The sequence below is a fragment of the Mastigoproctus giganteus genome, chromosome 8 (genome assembly GCF_048544385.1).
Source record: "Mastigoproctus giganteus isolate SK-2022 chromosome 8, ASM4854438v1, whole genome shotgun sequence".
NCBI classification, from domain to species: Eukaryota; Metazoa; Arthropoda; class Arachnida; order Uropygi; family Thelyphonidae; genus Mastigoproctus; species Mastigoproctus giganteus.
The window spans coordinates 30,304,953-30,324,733 of NC_143582.1; the positions used below are offsets into that span (position 1 = coordinate 30,304,953).

At 34.5% G+C, this 19,781-nt stretch overlaps 1 protein-coding gene across 1 annotated transcript in view; it reads left to right on the forward strand.

Annotated features, from left to right (window-relative positions):
- LOC150081403 (cathepsin B-like) overlaps positions 1-12,702 on the forward strand; it is a 35,313-nt gene extending 22,611 nt beyond the window's left edge. The window contains exons 6-9 of the mRNA XM_090379278.1: positions 843-959; positions 2,467-2,595; positions 11,012-11,114; positions 12,647-12,702. Coding sequence (XP_090235404.1) covers positions 843-959; positions 2,467-2,595; positions 11,012-11,088 — 323 coding nt within the window. The 3' untranslated portion in view covers positions 11,089-11,114; positions 12,647-12,702. The remainder of the gene's footprint in view (positions 1-842; positions 960-2,466; positions 2,596-11,011; positions 11,115-12,646) is intronic.
- Positions 12,703-19,781: the final 7,079 nt, after the last annotated feature.

Here is a 19,781-nt window from a genome sequence, read left to right on the forward strand (position 1 = left end):
ATTTGCTTACAACATGTTAAAATAAAATAAACTTTGTTTATATGCCATGGTGTATCCTCTGCAGTAACCAAGATAGCCGAGTTGCCAGTGTTTAATTACAGAGTGATGTCCACTGCATTTTTGAATCCCCATGATGCCACAAAGTATAGTAAAAACTCCTCTGACCTGTGTGGCCATCTTGGAGTAGAAATAAAAAGTTTATTTTATTTATTAATTGTAATAATAACAACAAAATCAATCAAGGTAAAATTAAAAGTAAAACAACAGCAAAAAAAGAATTTGCATCGTTATTTAAAAATATGATGTTTTGACAATGTATCAGTGATATTGATGTTTGACTTTTGGTATGTTAAAGTGATGTTGGCATCAGTGTTTTCCCATCTCTATTCTATGATAGGACAGGTGTGGGATAGGTAATAAGGAAACCCAACTGGAACCAACTTTTCCAGTTGATTCCAGTCATACTTAGCACCTATTTCTCTTTCAGTTCAAATTGTAGCCATAGTATCATACTAGTAGTGTATATAGTAGGGGCCCTAAATTCAAATTAGGGGTTGAGGTTTAGATTAGATTGTAGAAAATTTTTTCTTTTAGCCAGCGAGTCATTGATTGTTGGAACAAGTTGCCCTTGCAGGTAGTTGAGGCTGACAGTTGAATAAATTCAAAGGTCAACTGGATGGTTACCCTTGTATGAGGAGGGAAGCATATAATTTATATTTTATCTACTTGTGTTTTTTTTTTTTTTTTGCCAAAGGCCATGGCTTCCTTGCACTATATGATGTATACTATTACTATCAGTTTCATAAATTTGTATAACACTGGTTTTAAATTTTGTTTATTAGGAAAGACCTCATACTCTGTTTCCAGCGATGTTCAACAGATACAGGCAGAAATTTTTAAAAATGGACCTGTTGAAGGAGCCTTTTCAGTTTACGCTGATTTTGTCAGCTACAAATCAGGTAGGTGCAATAATTATTCTATCTTGCATATTTGCATTTTAAAGATTTTTAATGTACAGTAATACCCCGACTTACGCGAACTCGGAGTTACGCGGTTCTTAATTTTTTCGTTTGGCAACACTGCCGCCCACTATCTTCAAGGTCGTTTTTCATATGTTATCGATATACGGTGCGACGGCGGAGAATGAGAGCGAAAGATGAACAAAATTCAACTTTGCTGCTTTTATGTTTTTTATATCAGTGAAGGGGAAACACATTTCACCATAATAACGTAAAAACCAACACAATTCCAGCTATCGGTATAATCGCAAATGCAATTAGATCGAGTTTACTACCAGTTTATAACAGATTTCACTAGCAGAAACGCAACTGGATTTTTATTGTTTTATGGTAGTAACCCCTAGAAATGTGAGGTGTTAATAGTGTATCTCTGCCTTTATGGTGTTGTTTATTCAGTTGCTACATGCACGCAGCTTTGTTTATGCGTATCAAGCGTGCCTCCTCGTTTTGTAATTGTGCTTTATTCCCTAAAAATGAGTAAAATACTTTTAATTAAAAAGGTGTGAAAAGGAAGCGTCCTGGTGAAGACACTGCAGATTCAGAGAGAAAAAGAAAAGCAATTATCGATAAACAGAGGCGGACTGGGTCAAAAATTCTTACCCGGGAAAATTTATAGTGGCCTCATACTATGGTTTATGGCCAAAATCACACCGGCCCACCGGGGTTTCCCCGGTAAGGCTTATGGCCAGTCCGCCTCTGTCGATAGAGAAAAAATATGAAATTGTGAAACGCTTTGAGCGAAATGAAAGACCATGTGATATTGCACGTGCTACAGGCCTAAATGAAGCAACGGCGAAAAGCACATGACAATTGCAAACTTGACAGGTTGAAAATTGAAAAGGGCTTAAAAATTTTAGAAAACAGACTCCAACGAAGAACGCGTTATAGCTACAAAGCAAGGAATAAAAAAATTATTAGTTTGCTACGAAGAAATTCTGCGTGAAAAAAAGAAGGCGCTGTGTCGTCAGACGAATTTGTTAGATTTTATGAAGCCATCGACATCGAAATAACTTTTTAACGTAAGTCATTTGTTTTTTTAATACATATTTTGTATTAATATGTATAAAGAACTGCAATTTTATTAATATTTTTCTTCTAAACTAGTGTTTTTGTTAGTCCTTGGTCCCAATTAAGTAAAATTTACATGTATTTATATGCAAAGTTGTACCCCGACTTACGCGAATTCGACTTACGCGATTTTCGTCGGACCCACCTATCGCGTAACTTCGGGGTATTACTGTACACAGACACATGCACCATGAAATATAAGAATCAAGTATAAAAATTGCTGTAAAAAAAATACTGTTTAACTAAGTCACCTATATTGTATGCTCTTTTCCATTATAGTTTAATATGCAATTACACATTTCCATTCTTATGTTTTTGATTATCTGAAATGTATTTATCATTTTTGATGCATAGATTAATTTTGACAATTTTTTTCTAGGAGTTTACCAGCGCCACAGTGATAACTTCCTTGGTGGACATGCAATTCGTATCCTTGGATGGGGAACTGAAAATAAAGTTCCTTACTGGCTGGTAGCTAATTCCTGGAATGAAGGCTGGGGTGACAAAGGTAAGTAATTTGCCAATTCTTTGTGTTAAGAGTCTGTATCAGTTGATCTCTGCTGTATAACTTAAGGTTTACCAAAACTTTAAATTTTCTCTTGGGGTTACTAACAGGTTTCTCTCTCTCTCTCTCTCTCTCTCTCTCTCTCTCTCTCTCTCTCTCTCTCTCTCTCTCTCTCTCTCTCTCTCTCTCTCTCTCTCTCTCTCTCTCTCTCTCACACACACACACACACACACACAGGTAGTATTTTCCCAGTTTACAAGTTACTTTCTTAAAAACCATTATAAGAAGCAGGTAGACAATTTCTACAGAACCCCGTGTTACAAGGGAGGCAAGTTCTTGCACTAGTCCAGCTTTTTTTTTTTTTTTTTGAAAAATTTCTTTACATAAAAATATATAAATAAAAATTCAGAATTACCTGCTTTTAACAGCATACAAAAATACTAAATTTTTTATTCTTTTAATTATGAATATTTCCAGAAATGAAAAATCACTGTTACTTAAATGTCATCATAAAATTTGTGCTGTTAAAAATTAAATTTCAATAAAAACAGTGTTGTTATATACACATGCAAACTACTGAATGTTAATTTCACTTTTAATATGCTAATTATTCTTTGTCTCCATTGCATTAATTGTGAAATGACTCAAACCTAAGTTTCAGCTTCTGGCTACAATAGATTTTCATATTTTAGCTGTTTTATAATGTGAGTTTTCTTCTCAAAAGCAATTATTTACAGTTTTTTTGTCTATTTTATATTTTGTGTTACTCATTACGTAAATAAATGCTTACATGTGTACAGTCAGTCCTCTTATAGCACGATAGTTGTGTTCCTAGAAACCCTCGTGGAATGCAAAATCGTGCAATATAAACAACAGGCCCTATGGGAAAAATAGGGTTAGGTGCCAACCACCCAAGATTGAACACACATTTGTAACCAAAATATTACTTACGTATTTTATTACGACTGCTACGTAATAAAATATTGCTAATGCTTTTGCTTCTATCATAAGCAAAATTGTTTTTTGTTTGATTTTCTATACAAACAGATGACAGCCGTTCCATCTCTTCCAATTCTTTGTGTCTTGATATAATGGATTTTAATTACACTTTGAGTTGTTCCTGCTATGAAAATTTTTTATTTTCTCTGCATTCTTTCTAATTCTTGGCGTTGCCTCATTTAGGCCTGTAGCACGTGCAATATCACATGGTCTTTCATTTTGCTCAAAGCATTTCACAATTTCATATTTTTTCTCTATCGACAGAGGCGGACTGGCCATAAGCCTTACCGGGGAAACCCTGGTGGGCAGGAGGCCACTGTGGTTTTGGCCATAAACGCTAGTATGGGACCACTACAAATTTTCCCGGCTAAGAATTTTTGACCCAATCCACATCTGTTTATCAATATTGCTTTTCTTTTTCTCTCTCAATCTGTAGTGTCTTCACCAGGATGCTTCCTTTTCACCTTTTTAAGTATTTTACTCATCTTTAGGGAATGAAGCACAATTACAAAATGAGGAGGCACGCTTGATACACATAAACAAAGCTGTGCGTGTGTAGCAATTGAATAAACAACACCGTAAAGGCAGAGATACACTATTAACACCTCACATTTTACTAAAGCACGTTTCTGAGGTTACTACCATAAAACAATAAAAACAATTTCCATTTGCTTTTCTGCTAGTGGAATCTGTTATAAACTGTTAGTAAACTCGATCTAATGGCATTTGCAATAATACCGTTAGCTGGAATTGTGTGGGTTTTTACCTTATTATGGTGAAGTGTGTTTCCCCTTCACTGATATAAAAAAATATAAATACATTTTCAGAATCTTCTCTTCATTCCTATCGTGTTGCGTTCAGTTAGGGTGATTCCACGTTCGACTGCCATGCCTTGTAAACACAAAGGCGAATCGTGCATAAGTGAATTCGGTTGATGTTATATACGATATCGTTCCCCTATTTATGAATCGTGTATGATCGAATTCGTGTAGTGTGAACACGTGTTATATGAGCACTGACTGTACAGTTTTTGTAGTTTCTATATAATGCTATAGAAACCATACAGTGGTATAGAAATTATTATAAAAACTAATATAGAAAATACTTTCATACAGAATATTGAAATAAACAACAAAAAAATATTAAATTAAGATGCAAATATATATGTAACAATAAATACTAATAGTAGAAAATAATTTTAAATGTAAAAAATCCATCTTAAATTTACAAGCAAACGAGTATACTAATGTGCTGTATACTGGCAAGTATGATACTAACCAATCACCAAGTTCATACTTGGTATGAAGCTATGTATCTGTTTGGGTTTGTGTTGATGGACTTTGCCTATACATCAAAGAAAATTGCATATACAGCAAAATATTTCTGGTTTTATTGTTGGTGCTGTAAATATTATTAAATAAGTCAGTAAACAAATTCGGGTGGTATTTATTAAGCCTAGAAGACTCAGATGTTTCTCTCTTTTTTTTTTTTTTTTTTATCATAAAACTAGTTGAAATACATGAAACTTTCATAGTGAAATTATTACTTTTGATTACTGTCTTTATATCCAGAGAAATTTGCTAGACTTTACCAAACAAAAAGAACGGCATTTTTTTTTCCTTACCATTTTAGTCAATTTACAAAGCAAAATACAATTTAGATTCAGTGACATGTAGACCATAGTCAAGACCTTGTCAAGACTTTTAAGCACCTGGATTCAAGAAAATGCTACCTCCCCTCCCCAAAAGGACACCTCCGTAGCCAGGTGGGCAGGAGCAGCACTGCGTAGCACGTGCTTCTTGATTAGACCGGGGTTCAAGCCCATGACCACCAAATACAGAGGATGCGGAAAGGTCAGGGAATGACCGCCGCATATCCTCAGAGCAATATGGCCTTAGTTGCTAATGCTCCTAAAAACCAAATAACAACAACAACATCCGCAAAAGTGGTAGCAAATTGAATACAAATTAACCTGTTTTTCACCCCTCTTCCAAACATAAATATGTATTTATTTTACTAGCTCTCAGAGGTGGCAAAATAAATAAGCACTTATTTGTGTTTGTAAGAGGGGCAAAAAAAAAATAGGGAATTTTCACCTGGCTAAGGTGAAGAAAGCCAACATGAGAACCATGACAAACTTTGGGAAACTTGCTGGACAAACTGGTTTGACACTATCACAGTTTCTCCCTCATTCTCAGTAAACAGATGGTGTGTGTTATCAGTAGCGGCAGGTTTTTTTTTTTGTAGTTGGCGCATCAGCTTCTGTGGCCATAATGCACCTCCCAAGGTTTTTGCAGTACAGTCGGTCCTCGTATAACACGTGTTTACATTACACGAATTCAATCATACACGATTTATAAATAGGGGAACATTATCTTACATAACACGAACCGAATTCGCTTATGCACGATTCGCCTTTATGTTTACAAGAAATGGCAGTCGAACGCGGAACCACCCCAACCAAACGCAACACGATGGGAATGAAGAAGATTCTGAAAATGTATTTATGTGTTTTATATCAGTGAAGGGGAAACACATTTCATCATAATAACATAAAAACCAACACAATTCCAGCTATCGATATAATTGCAAATGCAATTAGATGGAGTTTACTACCAGTTTATAACAGATTCCACTAGCAGAAACAAAACTGGAAATTGTTTTTATTGTTTTATGGTAGTAACCCCCAGAAATGTGCTTTAGTAAAATGTGGGGTGTTAATAGTGTATCTCGGCCTTTACGGTGTTGTTTATTCAGTTGCTGTACACGCGCAGCTTTGTTTATGTGTATTTAAGCATGCCTCCTCGTTTTGTAATTGCGCTTTATTCCCTAAAAATTAGTAAAATACTTAAAAGGTGTGAAAAGGAAGTGTCCTGGCAAAGACACTGCAGATTCAGAGAGAGAAAAAAAAAAAAAAGCAATACTGTATCGATAAATAGAGGCGGACTGGATCAAAAATTCTTACCCGGGAAAATTTATAGTGGCCTCATACTACGGTTTATGGCCAAAATCACACCGGCCTCCGGCCCGCCGGGATTTCCCAGGTAAGGCTTGTGGCCAGTCCGCCTCTGTCGATAGAGAAAAAATATGAAATTGTGAAACGCTTTGAGCGAATTGAAAGACCATGTGATATTGCACGTGCTACAGACCTAAATGAGGCAACGCCGGAGAATTACAAAGAATGCGGAGAAAATAAAAACAACTTTCATAGCAGGAACCACTCAAAGTCTAATTAAAATCCCATTAGATTAAGACACAAGAATTGGAAGAGATGGAACGGCTGTCATCTGTTTGGATAGAAAATCAAACAAAAAACAAGTTGCTTACGATAGAAGATTTTATTACGACTATTTTATTTAATATAACAAATTTTTTACGAATAAAATACGTATTTTATTTCGTAAAAAATACTTTTAGTAATTAAATAAAATACTAATATATATAATAATATAATATAAATTTATTTTTTATTATTTTGATGATATATTATAATAAAAATATATATTATATTTTTATTACGTATTTTAATCATAATAAAATACGTATTTTATAACGATTAAAATTACCCGATTATTTATTGTGTTTGGTTCCAAATGTGTGTTCAATCTTGGGTGGTCGGCACCTAACCCCACTTTTCCCATAGGGCCTGTTGTTTATATTGCACGATTTTGCATTGCACGAGGGTTTCTAGGAACACAACTATTGTGCTATACGAGGACAGACTGTACTTTGATCCAAGCCCAAGGTGGGATTCGAACCCGTGACCTTTGGGTTGCCAGGCAGGCACTTTACCCACCCGGCTAGCCCGGTCTGCAGTAACGGCAGTATGAGTCGAGAATGATATATTGATTGACATGTAGGTGTGACAGATTATGTAATGATTAGTTTTTCTCATTATTAAAAGCAGATTATTGGAGTTCATGAGTGTTTTTGCCATTAAAAATCCATATTACTAATTTCTTTGTATGTTTTTTAAGGTTAGGTTTCCTAACCTTAAAGGATAGGTTAGGAAAAGAGGAACAGGTTTCTTTATTTTTCGTTATGACCTTAAATGTTAGGTTAGGAAATAATAGGAAAAGAGAGATTCTTTATATATATATATATATATATATATACACGCACACACACACACACACACACACGTATCATAATGTTAATGAATCACTTAATGATATGTTGTCGTCTGTCATGCCTACATATCAATCAATATATTGTTCTTGACTTCTACTGCCAATACCAATAACAGCACAGTCTGTTTAACGAGAATGCAGGGAGAAACTGCAGTAGCAGCAAACCAGTTTGTCCGGTAAGTTTTTTGTGGTTCTCGTGCTGGCTTTCTTTAAATTTGCCACATGCCATACGACCTAATTACACTAAATGTGATACAAAGGTGAAATTTAAAGACCCTTGCCAGATCCTACTATCTTAAACATAGAAAAGTTATCACGTGCACACAATATAATTCTTAATGGAATTATGATTACAACTCTCAGAAAATGATATCACCGCTATGTTTAGCTAATATCTGCTAGCACCACCAAAGCACATCTGTAACACTAAGTTATCAAAACTTATATCTAAATATAACCGTACAGCAGAAAATGTTCAGGATACTGTTCCTTCACATAATGTTTCTCCAAAAATGATAGATGATAAAAGCCAACAAGGATTTTCTGAAACATCAACTTTGTATGAAATTTATTGTAAATAAGGTCACAAGCACTTAATGAACTAACTTTGATCTATTAATGTGGTATAAGTTGATTATTATTTAATTAATCTATAGATAATCACTACATATTTTCATTGCAAAATTACATCTTCAGATGTTTGTTTCCATTAGTCAAAGGCAGTATAACAGTAAAAATGTTATAGTAAATGTACTAATTTTTAGTATTTTAACAACAGTTTTTTAATTTTTTGTGTAATAACTGTGTATATGTAACTCTGCAAGAGAGAGTAAAAGTACTACATTTAAAAACTAACCAATGCAGTATTCAGTGTTTCTGTACTAATTTTAATTTGAAAATGAAATGCACAAGGCATAATTCTTATGGGTTTTGGTAATTAACTATACAGTATCGGTGTAAATACACCGTAGTTAAGCCATAAATTTGAACCACGTAATTAGCGTAGAAGGCATTGTTTTAATTTATTTGAAGTAGTGCAATACCACTATCTCGTTGTGAAGGCAACCACAATATGAGATGCGTAGAAGGCATCGTTTTAATTGTATCTCATATTGTGGTTGCCTTCACAACGAGATAGTGGTATTGCACTACTTCAAATAAATTAAAACAATGCCTTCTACGCTAATTACGTGGTTCAAATTTATGGGTTAACTATGGTGTATTTACACTGATACTATATAACTAATTTTAATGCACAATCAATTAGGGATAACTGATAATGGAGGTACTCTTCTTCTACTGTCATTTTTTAGTCTGTGTGTAGTCTGTTAACACACACACTCACAAATTAGAGGTGAGACTATGCATGTATTATTTCCATATATGCTCTACTTTTCAGTACTTTTATGAAAATTCTAAAAGGATGGGTCATTAGCAATAAGCTTAATATAAGTTCAGTAACTGGACACAGTCAAAATATCCCCGGGTAGATTTACTTCCATGCCTTAACCGCAAAACTTTTAGTGAACAGGCTTGTCTGCTAAATTGTTCTATTAGTGACATGGTGTATAGGTAAATCAGAACAGAAGAATACTGAGAAAATAAGCACTTCAACCTGTGTAGAGTACACTCTACACAGGTTGAAATCTGTCTTTAATTTCTTGATGGACTACATATTATTCTCAGACATTTCATGGTTTCTGTGCATTTTTCAGTGACTGAATTGCTGTCCTTATTACGCTGTCAACTGTGTAAAACAGACTGTAATAAAGACAGCAGTTAAGTCACTGAAGAAGTGATACTTGGAATTACTATGAAATGTCTGAGAATAATCCATAGTCCTTAAGAAATTAAAGACAGAATATTATTCTCCAGGAATTTGGCTACATTCCTGTTATTCAATGAATTGTTTTCCATAGCAATGCTGCTTTTCACAGCAAAGGGGACAGGGACCATTTGCATGGAATAAAGTAAACTTACACATAGGATTTTCTTAATTATTTTAACATTGAAACATTAAATTTTGCTACTATGAAAACTTAATTTCCTTTTGATTTTTGTTAGAGAAGGCTGTTTTTATGTGCTCTTTGCACATCATCTTAGTTGAAAGTTATTATTTTAGAAAAAGATTAGAAGATGAAGAAAATTACACTGTAAATATCAAAAAGGTGTGTTTTTTAATTCTCTTCAGGAACTTAACTACTACAAGTATAACAATGAACAGATAGTTTTATTGTTAAAGCAGTCATGCTGTTAACAAATAAGAAAATTTATTCAGAAATCAATTTTCACACATGGCAGTTTTATAAGGGAATTATGTAAAAAATCAGCATGTTTTGACAATTTTGATTATGAAATTTAAAAAAAAAAAAAAAAAATACTACTACAATTATGATTATAATATTTTAATGTTACAGAGCAAAGCACTGCATTTGCCAGAAAATAAATTTAATCAGAGAAATAATAATAATTATTATTATTTTAATGGTCCTCAAGCATTACCCACATCTCTGTGGGTGTATTATGTGTACGAGCAGCTTTATTCGCATGTGGAATGGGCTGATAAACACATTTTAATGCATGAAGAAAGACCTCCCTCCTGCCTGGGATCGGCTAACTAGTCTTGATTCAGGAGGACTTTAGAAATTTCTCCAGTTCTCGACAAGTCTAGAGCCAAGACCTGTCCGAGCAAGTGATAAGCAACAAAACGACTATATATTCTTAGTGTAACAGAGGACAATAAGAAAAATAGTAAAAACTACCTGCGCATTTTGAAATGTATGTTTTTTTATACCCTATACACACTTGATTGTTTCAGAATTTCATGAGAGTCTGTACAGTAACTGATTATTTTGCTCCTTAGACATTAACTGGGACAATACCTTTAACACATTTTCATGATAGGACTTTACCCCAGACCTCTCCAAACACTTTTTTGTAGATGTCTGGGTTGAAGTCCTGTTGATTGGAGGAATTTCTAAGACCACTTTGATTATGAAATAAAAAAAAATTTGGTCCATGAATGCTTGTGCATATGCGCGCACGCACACACACTCTTATGTAAAAATAATACACAATGGCATAATATCTAAGTTGCTGATGCATCTAAATTTCAACAAAAACAACCATTAAAGCTACTTTACCTCTTTTTTTAGTGCATTGTTTGAAGTTACTTATAGATGATCACAAATTTTCATTTTTATTTTGGTTATATTGATTATTTCTCTCGTGTGTATCCAATGTGTCTAAACAGCTTTAAATATAAAACCTTTCATGCTCTTGTTTTTCAGGCTACTTCAAGATTCTTCGTGGTAGTGATGAATGTGGTATTGAAAGTGGAATTGTTGCTGGCTTGCCAAAGATCTAATTTTCTACCAGAAACTCCATTCAGTGGTTAGTCTATATAAAATTCTTACTCAAAACTAAGTATTTATTAATATTGTTATTAGTAATAATAATATTATTGTCATTAGTGAAATTCATCTCACTTTAAACGACTCATCCTGAACCTGTTTAGTTAAGTATTAAATTTATTTCATACCTTCATATCAAACAGAGCAACATATTCCATATCATAAATACTTCATTAAATTTGATGGTGGTAAGATTATTATTTTTTTAATCCTTTTTAATTAGCCAATGTATTACAGCATAGTGGTGTGCCACTACCAAGTTTCAGATGAACAGCAGAATTCTTTGATAAAAGGAGTCCAAATTTAGATGATTTTGGGCCAGCCCTACCACACAAATACCAAAATAATGTATTATTCTAAAACAAAGTGGTATAATTGAAAGCAGGTACTGGATGTGCAGCATCCAGTACCCACTTTGTGATATACCTGGCTTTTCATAAAAGGGGTAACTCTCTTCCAGTTTTATAAATGGCATAGTCTTATCATTGTATTGGCAGTCTTATTTCTGACAGTACGACTTTCTGCAGAAGTTATAGTCTCTCTCTCTCTCTCTCTCTCTCTCTCTCATAAGTTGAGTCCAAAATCTTCAATAAATTTAGTATACTGCAGACATATAAAAAGGTTGCACAACACTGCTCTAAATTACAACTTTTTTTTTTTTTTTTTCTAACAGGCATTCATGATTTTATGAGATTTCTGTAGGTTCTAGCAGTTTTATGAGTCTTTGCATTGGGAAGGATTACCTGTAGATACTGTTTTGTTAAGATAGATGCTTAGACATTATTTATGACAATAATCATCAGCAATGGTTAGAAGTAGAAAATAATAATGGATTCCCTTTTCTCTCAAAAATATAACCCTAGAAAGAAATTTTTAATCTGTCAATACTTCTCTCAGAAATATCAGGTGTAAAGTGATTCTCTCTCTCACACATCTGACTTCAAGTGTACTTGTTATTTCTCTAGTGTTCTAATGCCTCATGAAGCACTAATTATAATAATCCAGAAATACATCATACAAATTTTTACTCTGTTTTAAACTCCAAGTTTGGAATTCATAAATAACATGCATGTGCACGTTCATTTCCACTTTATGTTTTAGTAGATAAAATGAATTTGGAGCAACAGCTTCAGACATGAAGACCATAAAACAGTACTGCATATAAGTTTATAGTAGCAGTGAGTTACTTCTGTATTATACTTGCACTTTGAATAAGAAATGCTGTTCCCTAAGGAGAAATATAATGTTATTTATTTGAAATGCATGCTATTATCCAAACAGTTGTTTTGATGCATGTTGGTATAACATCCATTTTCAATGAAATTTTTTAAAAAACTCAAATCTTTATACTAGGGTAACTAAACAAAGAAAAAAAAATACTTATGAATTTAATATTATGGATTCTCAAGAGCTGTGTCAAATGATTTTAAAAATGTTTTTCTATATTTCGTTGTTGTATTGAGAGTTATATTTTCTTTTTCTGTAGTAATTAATTTTTATTCATATTTACAGGAAACCATAGATGTTGCAAAAAGAAGATTGCTATAAAATGATTGTTTTTATCATACATCATTATGAAGAATAATTTAAAAAAAAACTTGTTACACTATGTTGTACATAAGACACACATGCACGTTATAATAAAGAGACTTACTCATGAGAAAAAGAATAAGAAAAAATTTTTTTAATCAAAATATGTAGCTATTTTATTATCTGACTTCTGAACTTACAAGAAACTTTTCATAGCTACATATATGAACAGTCCTCGTCAAGCCCAGTGAAATGCCAATTAGCTTCAGAAATGGTGATTCAACTTTATAGAAGAGTTTCAAGCTTAGCAGTATAATGGTATTATAAAAGTGCCTATGCAGATGTAATTGAATTTTTATATCATACAAATGCTAGAAAAATATGTAAGGTAGAGAAAATAAATGACAGTTACCTCCTTGACTGTTCAGCAGCCAGATGAAATTTAAATCCCACAGTGGGTATGCTGGTGTAATTTCTTCACCAGTTATTTTTTTTTTCTGGGGGGAGAAAGAAGTAAGGTTCAAATTTTTATTTTTAATTCTCACACTACATGAACTAATATAAACAAATAATCAAAAAAAAAAAAAAAAAAGTTTCACTGACTATCTAATGGCCAAATGTCAGAGTAGTGATACAGGCAAAATCAAAACTCTATCAAATATTAACAGAAACCTAATTTAGAATTTTTTTACCACTATACATTTCTATTTAAAACATAATTAACCATTAATTGTGTTGTTTGGGGTTGATAGACCCCCCACTATCACTGTTAGGGCCCCTCCTATACAGTTACCGTAAGAAGGGAAGCTTTTAATTGAAATTTAGTAACCGTAATTACTGCTTTTTTTATTTATCATATTTAAATCTATAACTCCTTTTTAAAATGCTCTGTTAGTTTATACATATGGAAAACAGAAAAGTGCCTCTAACAATATGTAAACTACATCATTTTAGAAAACTGCATAGTAGTGGAAGAACAACCATACCATCAGCATGGGGGGGAGAGGTCTCAGTAAAAAGTTGCATTGTGTGATACAGTTATTATTTACAATGAAATGCAGTTATTTAAATCTTTACAGGCACTTTTGCTAATGCATAAGCCTGTTAGCTTCAACATGTCCATGTATCAATCCCTACTCCAAATTTATATTTGGCAGTGGTGAAACTGGCCTCTCCACACATCAGACTGCTGAACGGTCCCCACATGACCTTTACCAAATTTTAATCGGGTCCTCTGAGTCCTTGGGTCTCCCCTGCAGAAAATTAAGGATTCATATCCAAACCAGACAAACAGTAATCAAACATTTTTAGATGTGTTAGCATAATGTGCCTAATGCCTTCAGAACCGTGGCTTCTTTAATTAAATTTTTATTTTTTTTCACTAATCGTATATTTTTAATGAACTTTTATTTTAACTTTTTGTCAGTTGTAGCAATATTTATTTCTGGTATGCTTATTCCTGGCACTTGAGTCCTTTTTGCTAAGAAATCCAGCAATTATTTTATTTTATTTATTTTTTTGGTCCCAGTCCTTGTGTAAAAAAAACTGAACTCTCTGTGGATGGATTTCATGAAATTTTATATTTGGGCCTTGTAAAAAGATTTGTTAGGCTATTCTAAATTTCATTAAAATTGGTACAATAGAAATTTGGTACTTAGTTCTGTCTATCCCTCCAAATCTAATAACTCAACTCCCAGTGAATGGATAAAATTTCGTACTTGACCCTTTTAGAATGATTTGTCGACACTTCCCAAATATCATTAAAATCAGACCAACAGAACACCAAGATCCACTAATTATATCTTTAATACATATCACACAGGCTACTGTATGAGCATATTTTAGCCGAAGCACTGGATATCGTTTGTTACAGTGTGCTGGTTAGAGAAATGAATGAGCAATATGCTGGATGTGCAGAAATGAAATTTTCTCTGTTCACACATAAGACATTTTTTTTTTTTTTGCCATAAATCATGAATTATTACTAAATTTCAGTTATTAATATTAACTGAAATATAACATGCGGTGTGCATTAACCACCTTGTTTAATACATATATTGAGTTATCTGTTTGTATAAATATATTTAGCAAAAATCGGTTATTTAACTGATTTTTGCTAAATTTCATGCAGCACTTTAATGTAGAATTCCATTTATGATGCCACATTGAAATAGAGGTAAGTGCAAAGAAAAAAACTTTGAATGACCTGAAATGTAAAAAAAATAATTGTATGTGTGCTGAGCACACACACACACACACATAGTGGAAGTTGAGTGAAACTTCTTTAGACGGACATTCATCACTTAACTGAGAATCCTGTATTGACCGTATGAATGCCGCAGGTGGTGAATCTGCATGAGTGGGAGCCTCAGCGATATGAGATGTTCCGTTATCAAATCTAGTTTTGGCAAGTGCTGTGTCATTGGATGATATTTAAAACCATTTGACTTTGATAGAGCCGGAATCGCTTTGTTCTTGAGAGAGCCACGACAGTTGTTACAGGCCGACATTTGACTTACCTCTTCATTTTGAAATGCTGTTTGAAGAAGAGTGTGATTTGAAACTGCCACAATCTTCACATTGTTCTTTAACCAAAGCCAATCATACATGGAACAGACTGAACTGAAATCATTATCCAGGAATGTACGTTTGAACTGCATGGATGCTTCGATGTTTCTTAAAATCCTGTTGCTGCTTGGGCTGTGTATTACCTGTTGAACGATTTGATGGAGTATTTCTGGTAGTCTGTTTTGGCTTCTTTGCTTTTTGTTTATGGCTGGGCTTTGAGGCCTCTTCATCGTTTTCATGTGCAGCATCAACTTCCATAACTCCTTCCAAATTCGTTTCTGGGGAGATGTAAGCCTCTGAAGATGTGGATGGACCTTCTCCGGCTTTGTTCAACTCCATTGAACATAATTTTTTCCACTGTCAAAATAGTTTAGATCTCTCCTTTATACTCAGTGGAGGTTTCATTGCACGTATACGTAGTCTATACACCTTATAACGCACACTATTAGTCTTCAACATGTTGAATTATAAATTTTTTCCATTGAAATTTTTTATTAAATACAGTGGAGAATGACGCAATCAGTAGGAGTACCAATTGGGTCATGCATCACTTGTGCCCAGTACAGAGTGGTACAACAGTGGAGGGGGTATGAATCATTTTGTGTCACATTTTCTTGGTGATTTTTGTCAATCCACAGATGCATTGCACATATACATGCTCTATATGCCTTACAATGCTTATTACGGTGGACCCCTGCTTTACAATTGGTTCACTGTATGATCACTTTACAATGAACACTCCATAACAAAATACCATTCACCATACGATATGTAGTAAGCGTCGATCATTGTGATCATGTTTATGAATTGAATTTTAATTCTATTAACATTGATTCTACTAAGCAAAAAGAGGAGGAATATCATCCACAGGCTCTAAAAGTAAAGATATAAAGCATAGATTTACACTTTGTTACCTTGCCAATTAGCAAAATTAAATGATACGTCAGAATTGGAAGAATATTTTCCACGGGTTAAAAGAGAAAAAAAAAAAGGCAAAAAATCTACACAGGATATTCCCAGGTGGTTACCCTCCCAATTACTAACCAGGCCTAATACTGCTTAATTTCAGTGATCATAAGAGAACTGGGCCATTTATCCTAGTACCAGAGTGCCTGTAATGCAGTTACTTATGGCTACTGTTGCATTTTTGTTGTGTTTATTGTCAATCCACGAATGCAAGTTATTCCCATCTGAAAAATGCCTGGAGCATGCCTAAAGAAGTTTCACTTCAAAAATGGATGCACTACTTATTTAAGTTAATTGCTCATTCTGAAAATAACTGTTTTCTGTGGCAGTATAGCAGTTTTGGCTTTTTTTTTTTTTTTGTACTCATTTGAAAAGGTTCACTAGATGAAATCTTAAAAAGCCTTTTCAACAGGGCTATAGTAACTGACCACTGGTAGAGAGTATAGTAGGCTGTACTATACTCTTATAGTAGGCTGTACTCTCTAGTAGAGAGTTACCTCTAGTAGAGAGTACAGCCTACTATAAGATGCTAGTGCCCCATAAAATCAACACCACTACCACACTACTAAGGAATAAAGGGAAGCTTTGGCCCTAAGCTTCAAGAGGCCTCTTTTCAAAGTAAAATGAATTTATATAAATCTTCAAGTTCATACATGAAATTTAATTCAACTTATTAAAATTTTTTAAAAATCTAAAAAAATATATATACAATACATCAATACTTACAGTGATGTGAAAGCAAATAAGTTTTTAAAGGCAGTTGTGTGCTTAAGGGCAGTAGAAGTGAAAGGATTGCAGTAGTCCCTTTTTAAATTTTTGGGAATTATCCAAGCCCCTAGTTAAAAAAAAAAAAAAAAAAAAATATGTATATATATATATATATATACACACACAGTAAACTCTTGCTAATCCAGAGTAATTGGGGTGGAGAGGTCATCTGGATTAGTGAAGCAAAAGATAGCCCTAAAAGACAAAAATAACTTTGACTACAAATAAATGGAAAATTTAATGATATAGGTAGTGCTGATGAAAATAAATAAAACAAAATCGCTGTAGTACTTTTATTTAAAAACTATAAAAAGACAATAGTTTTTATGTTGTTAATTGTTTTTTGCCTTTCTATGCATTTATCAGGTAGCACTGGCATTGCACACCAATGCATCTTGATTGTTGCTGTGAATACCACTTAAATACAGCAACTTCTTTTGGCTTTTTTTAATGTCTCTAATAATATCAGCTCACCAGAAGAGTACAAGGCTTTTACTAAGTATGCACAGGAGATTAATTGCCATCCATAGAGAGCACTAGCATGGACCTTACTGATGCATGCCATGGAATTGACTATATGACTAAACTGATCGGAAATGGACGAACTATCTAGACAGTGACCTAACATAAATGACCAACAAAATAAATACTTCTAATGAGAGGCAGCTGAAAAATGTGAAAATGACAGACTTAACAACTCTAGACTTGAAACTGCACCTTAAAAATAACACTGGACAGTAAACCCTAGGGACCCATTGGGAACCGACATGTACTACTATCAAATTACTGACTTAAAACAATGATAGTGAAATCAAACTGTTAGCTGACAGATACTGACATGGACCTTTTAAATGCATGCCATGGAACTGACTATATGGCTATACTCTAAACTGACCTCACATAATTGTTCAACAAAATAATGCTTCCAATGAGAGATGGAATTGGAAACCCTGAACTTAAAATTGCATCCTGAGAATAACACCTACCGGATGGATCAATACCCTCAGGAACCACTGAGAATTGACATATACTACTACTACCAATTATTCACTTGAAACAATAAGAGTAAAATCAATTTTTTTTTTATTTTTTTTATATGAAAACCCCAAACACGAAGGTATCAAAACCTATAGTACTTAGTACCATGCATGGGTTGAAGGAGGGGGATGCCGGAAACTTTGCTCTAGAGACTAAACTTGGGTTTCACCACTTCAAGCCTCCAGTAAGCAAAGTGGTGGTATTTCACCGGTTGATGAAAGTCATCTACCACCTAGGAATGTACATTCAGTGTATTGTCTGCGCCTCCGTAGCCAGATGGGAAGGAGCAGCAGCAGTGCGTAGCACACGCTCCTTGATTAGACCAGGGTTCGAGCCCGTCACCACCAAATATGGAGCATGCAGAAAGGTCAGGGAATGACCACCCCACGAGAGCAATATGGCCTTAGTTGCTAATGCTCTTAAAAACCAAATAACAACAACAATCAGTGTATTGTGAATAGGAATCTTCATTGTTCAAGTAAATACACACACTGAGTGGCCAGTTTATTATAGGAAAAGGGGGGCTTAATAAAAATAGTTACATAATATTTATATACAATAGATATATCTTGTGAAATCTAGGTAAAGTAAAAAATAGCTTAATTTTAGCACAAAATTTTCTGTAAAAAATTGCTTCATACAAAGGGCTAGGAAAGTTTTGCAATACAGCTTTGTTTATTTAATTTTTTCAAAGTAATTTCCTCTACATTCAATACACCTCTCCATCCTCCGAAACCAATCTTTAAACCAGTTCTGCCAAGTTTCACTAGGGAGTAAAGCACACTCGTTGTCCCAAGCCCGTAGAAGGTCCTCATCACTGGAAAACCGCCTCCCTTTTAGCTTCATTTTCACATGCGGGAACAGTGCAAAGTCGCAGGGAGCAAGGTCTGGACTGTAGGGAGGGTGCTCCAGAAGTTTCAGTCCTGTCGTGGTCAAATATTCGGTGCAGGCTTTGCCGCGGTGAGCTGGAGCATTATCGTGATGGAGGTACCAGGTGTCCATTCTTGACTTTGGCCGCAGGTTCTTCATAGATCCAATGACTTTAGGCAGGCATTGTTCAGTATACCACTTAGCTGTGACTGTCTTCTGCGTGTCCAAAACGACACGTTCCACAATTCCACTCGATTTGAAAAATACAGCTATCATTTTCTTCTTTACAGATCGGGATTTTCTGACAATTACGAGTGTGTCGTCATCATCAAAGACCCAAACTTTGTTTTGAGCCTTGGTCGGCAGATCGTAATAGTACAGCCAAGTCTCGTCACCTGTCACGATGTTGTTCACATACCGAGATTGTCCCTTATCAAACTTTTTTAACATCTCCCGGCACCAAGTCACACGTCGTGTCATCTGCTCTTCAGTCAGTTGATGCGGCACCCAGAGAGAACAAAGTTTCTTCACGTGCAAATGATCTTGCAGAATCGAACGAATTGCTGGTGCATTTAGGCCCAAAGTATCCTCTATCTGTTGGTTGGTCACTCGCCTGTTTTCGTCAAGCATTTTCCTCACAGCAGTAACGTTTTCCTCCGTAACTGACGTTCGTGGCCTTCCCGGCCTCTCAGAATCCTCCAGAGTGAAATTTCCCCTTTGGAATTCTCTATACCACCTGAATATCGTTGTACGATGTGGACAATCATCATCTAGTGCAAGAGTCATTTCTTCTAAGCACTGGTCTATGGTTAAACCACGCACGAAATTATACCGCAAAACTGTCCTTATCTCATTTCGTGACCACGATGCCATCGCAAGCACTTTACACTCTCACTACTAATGAATA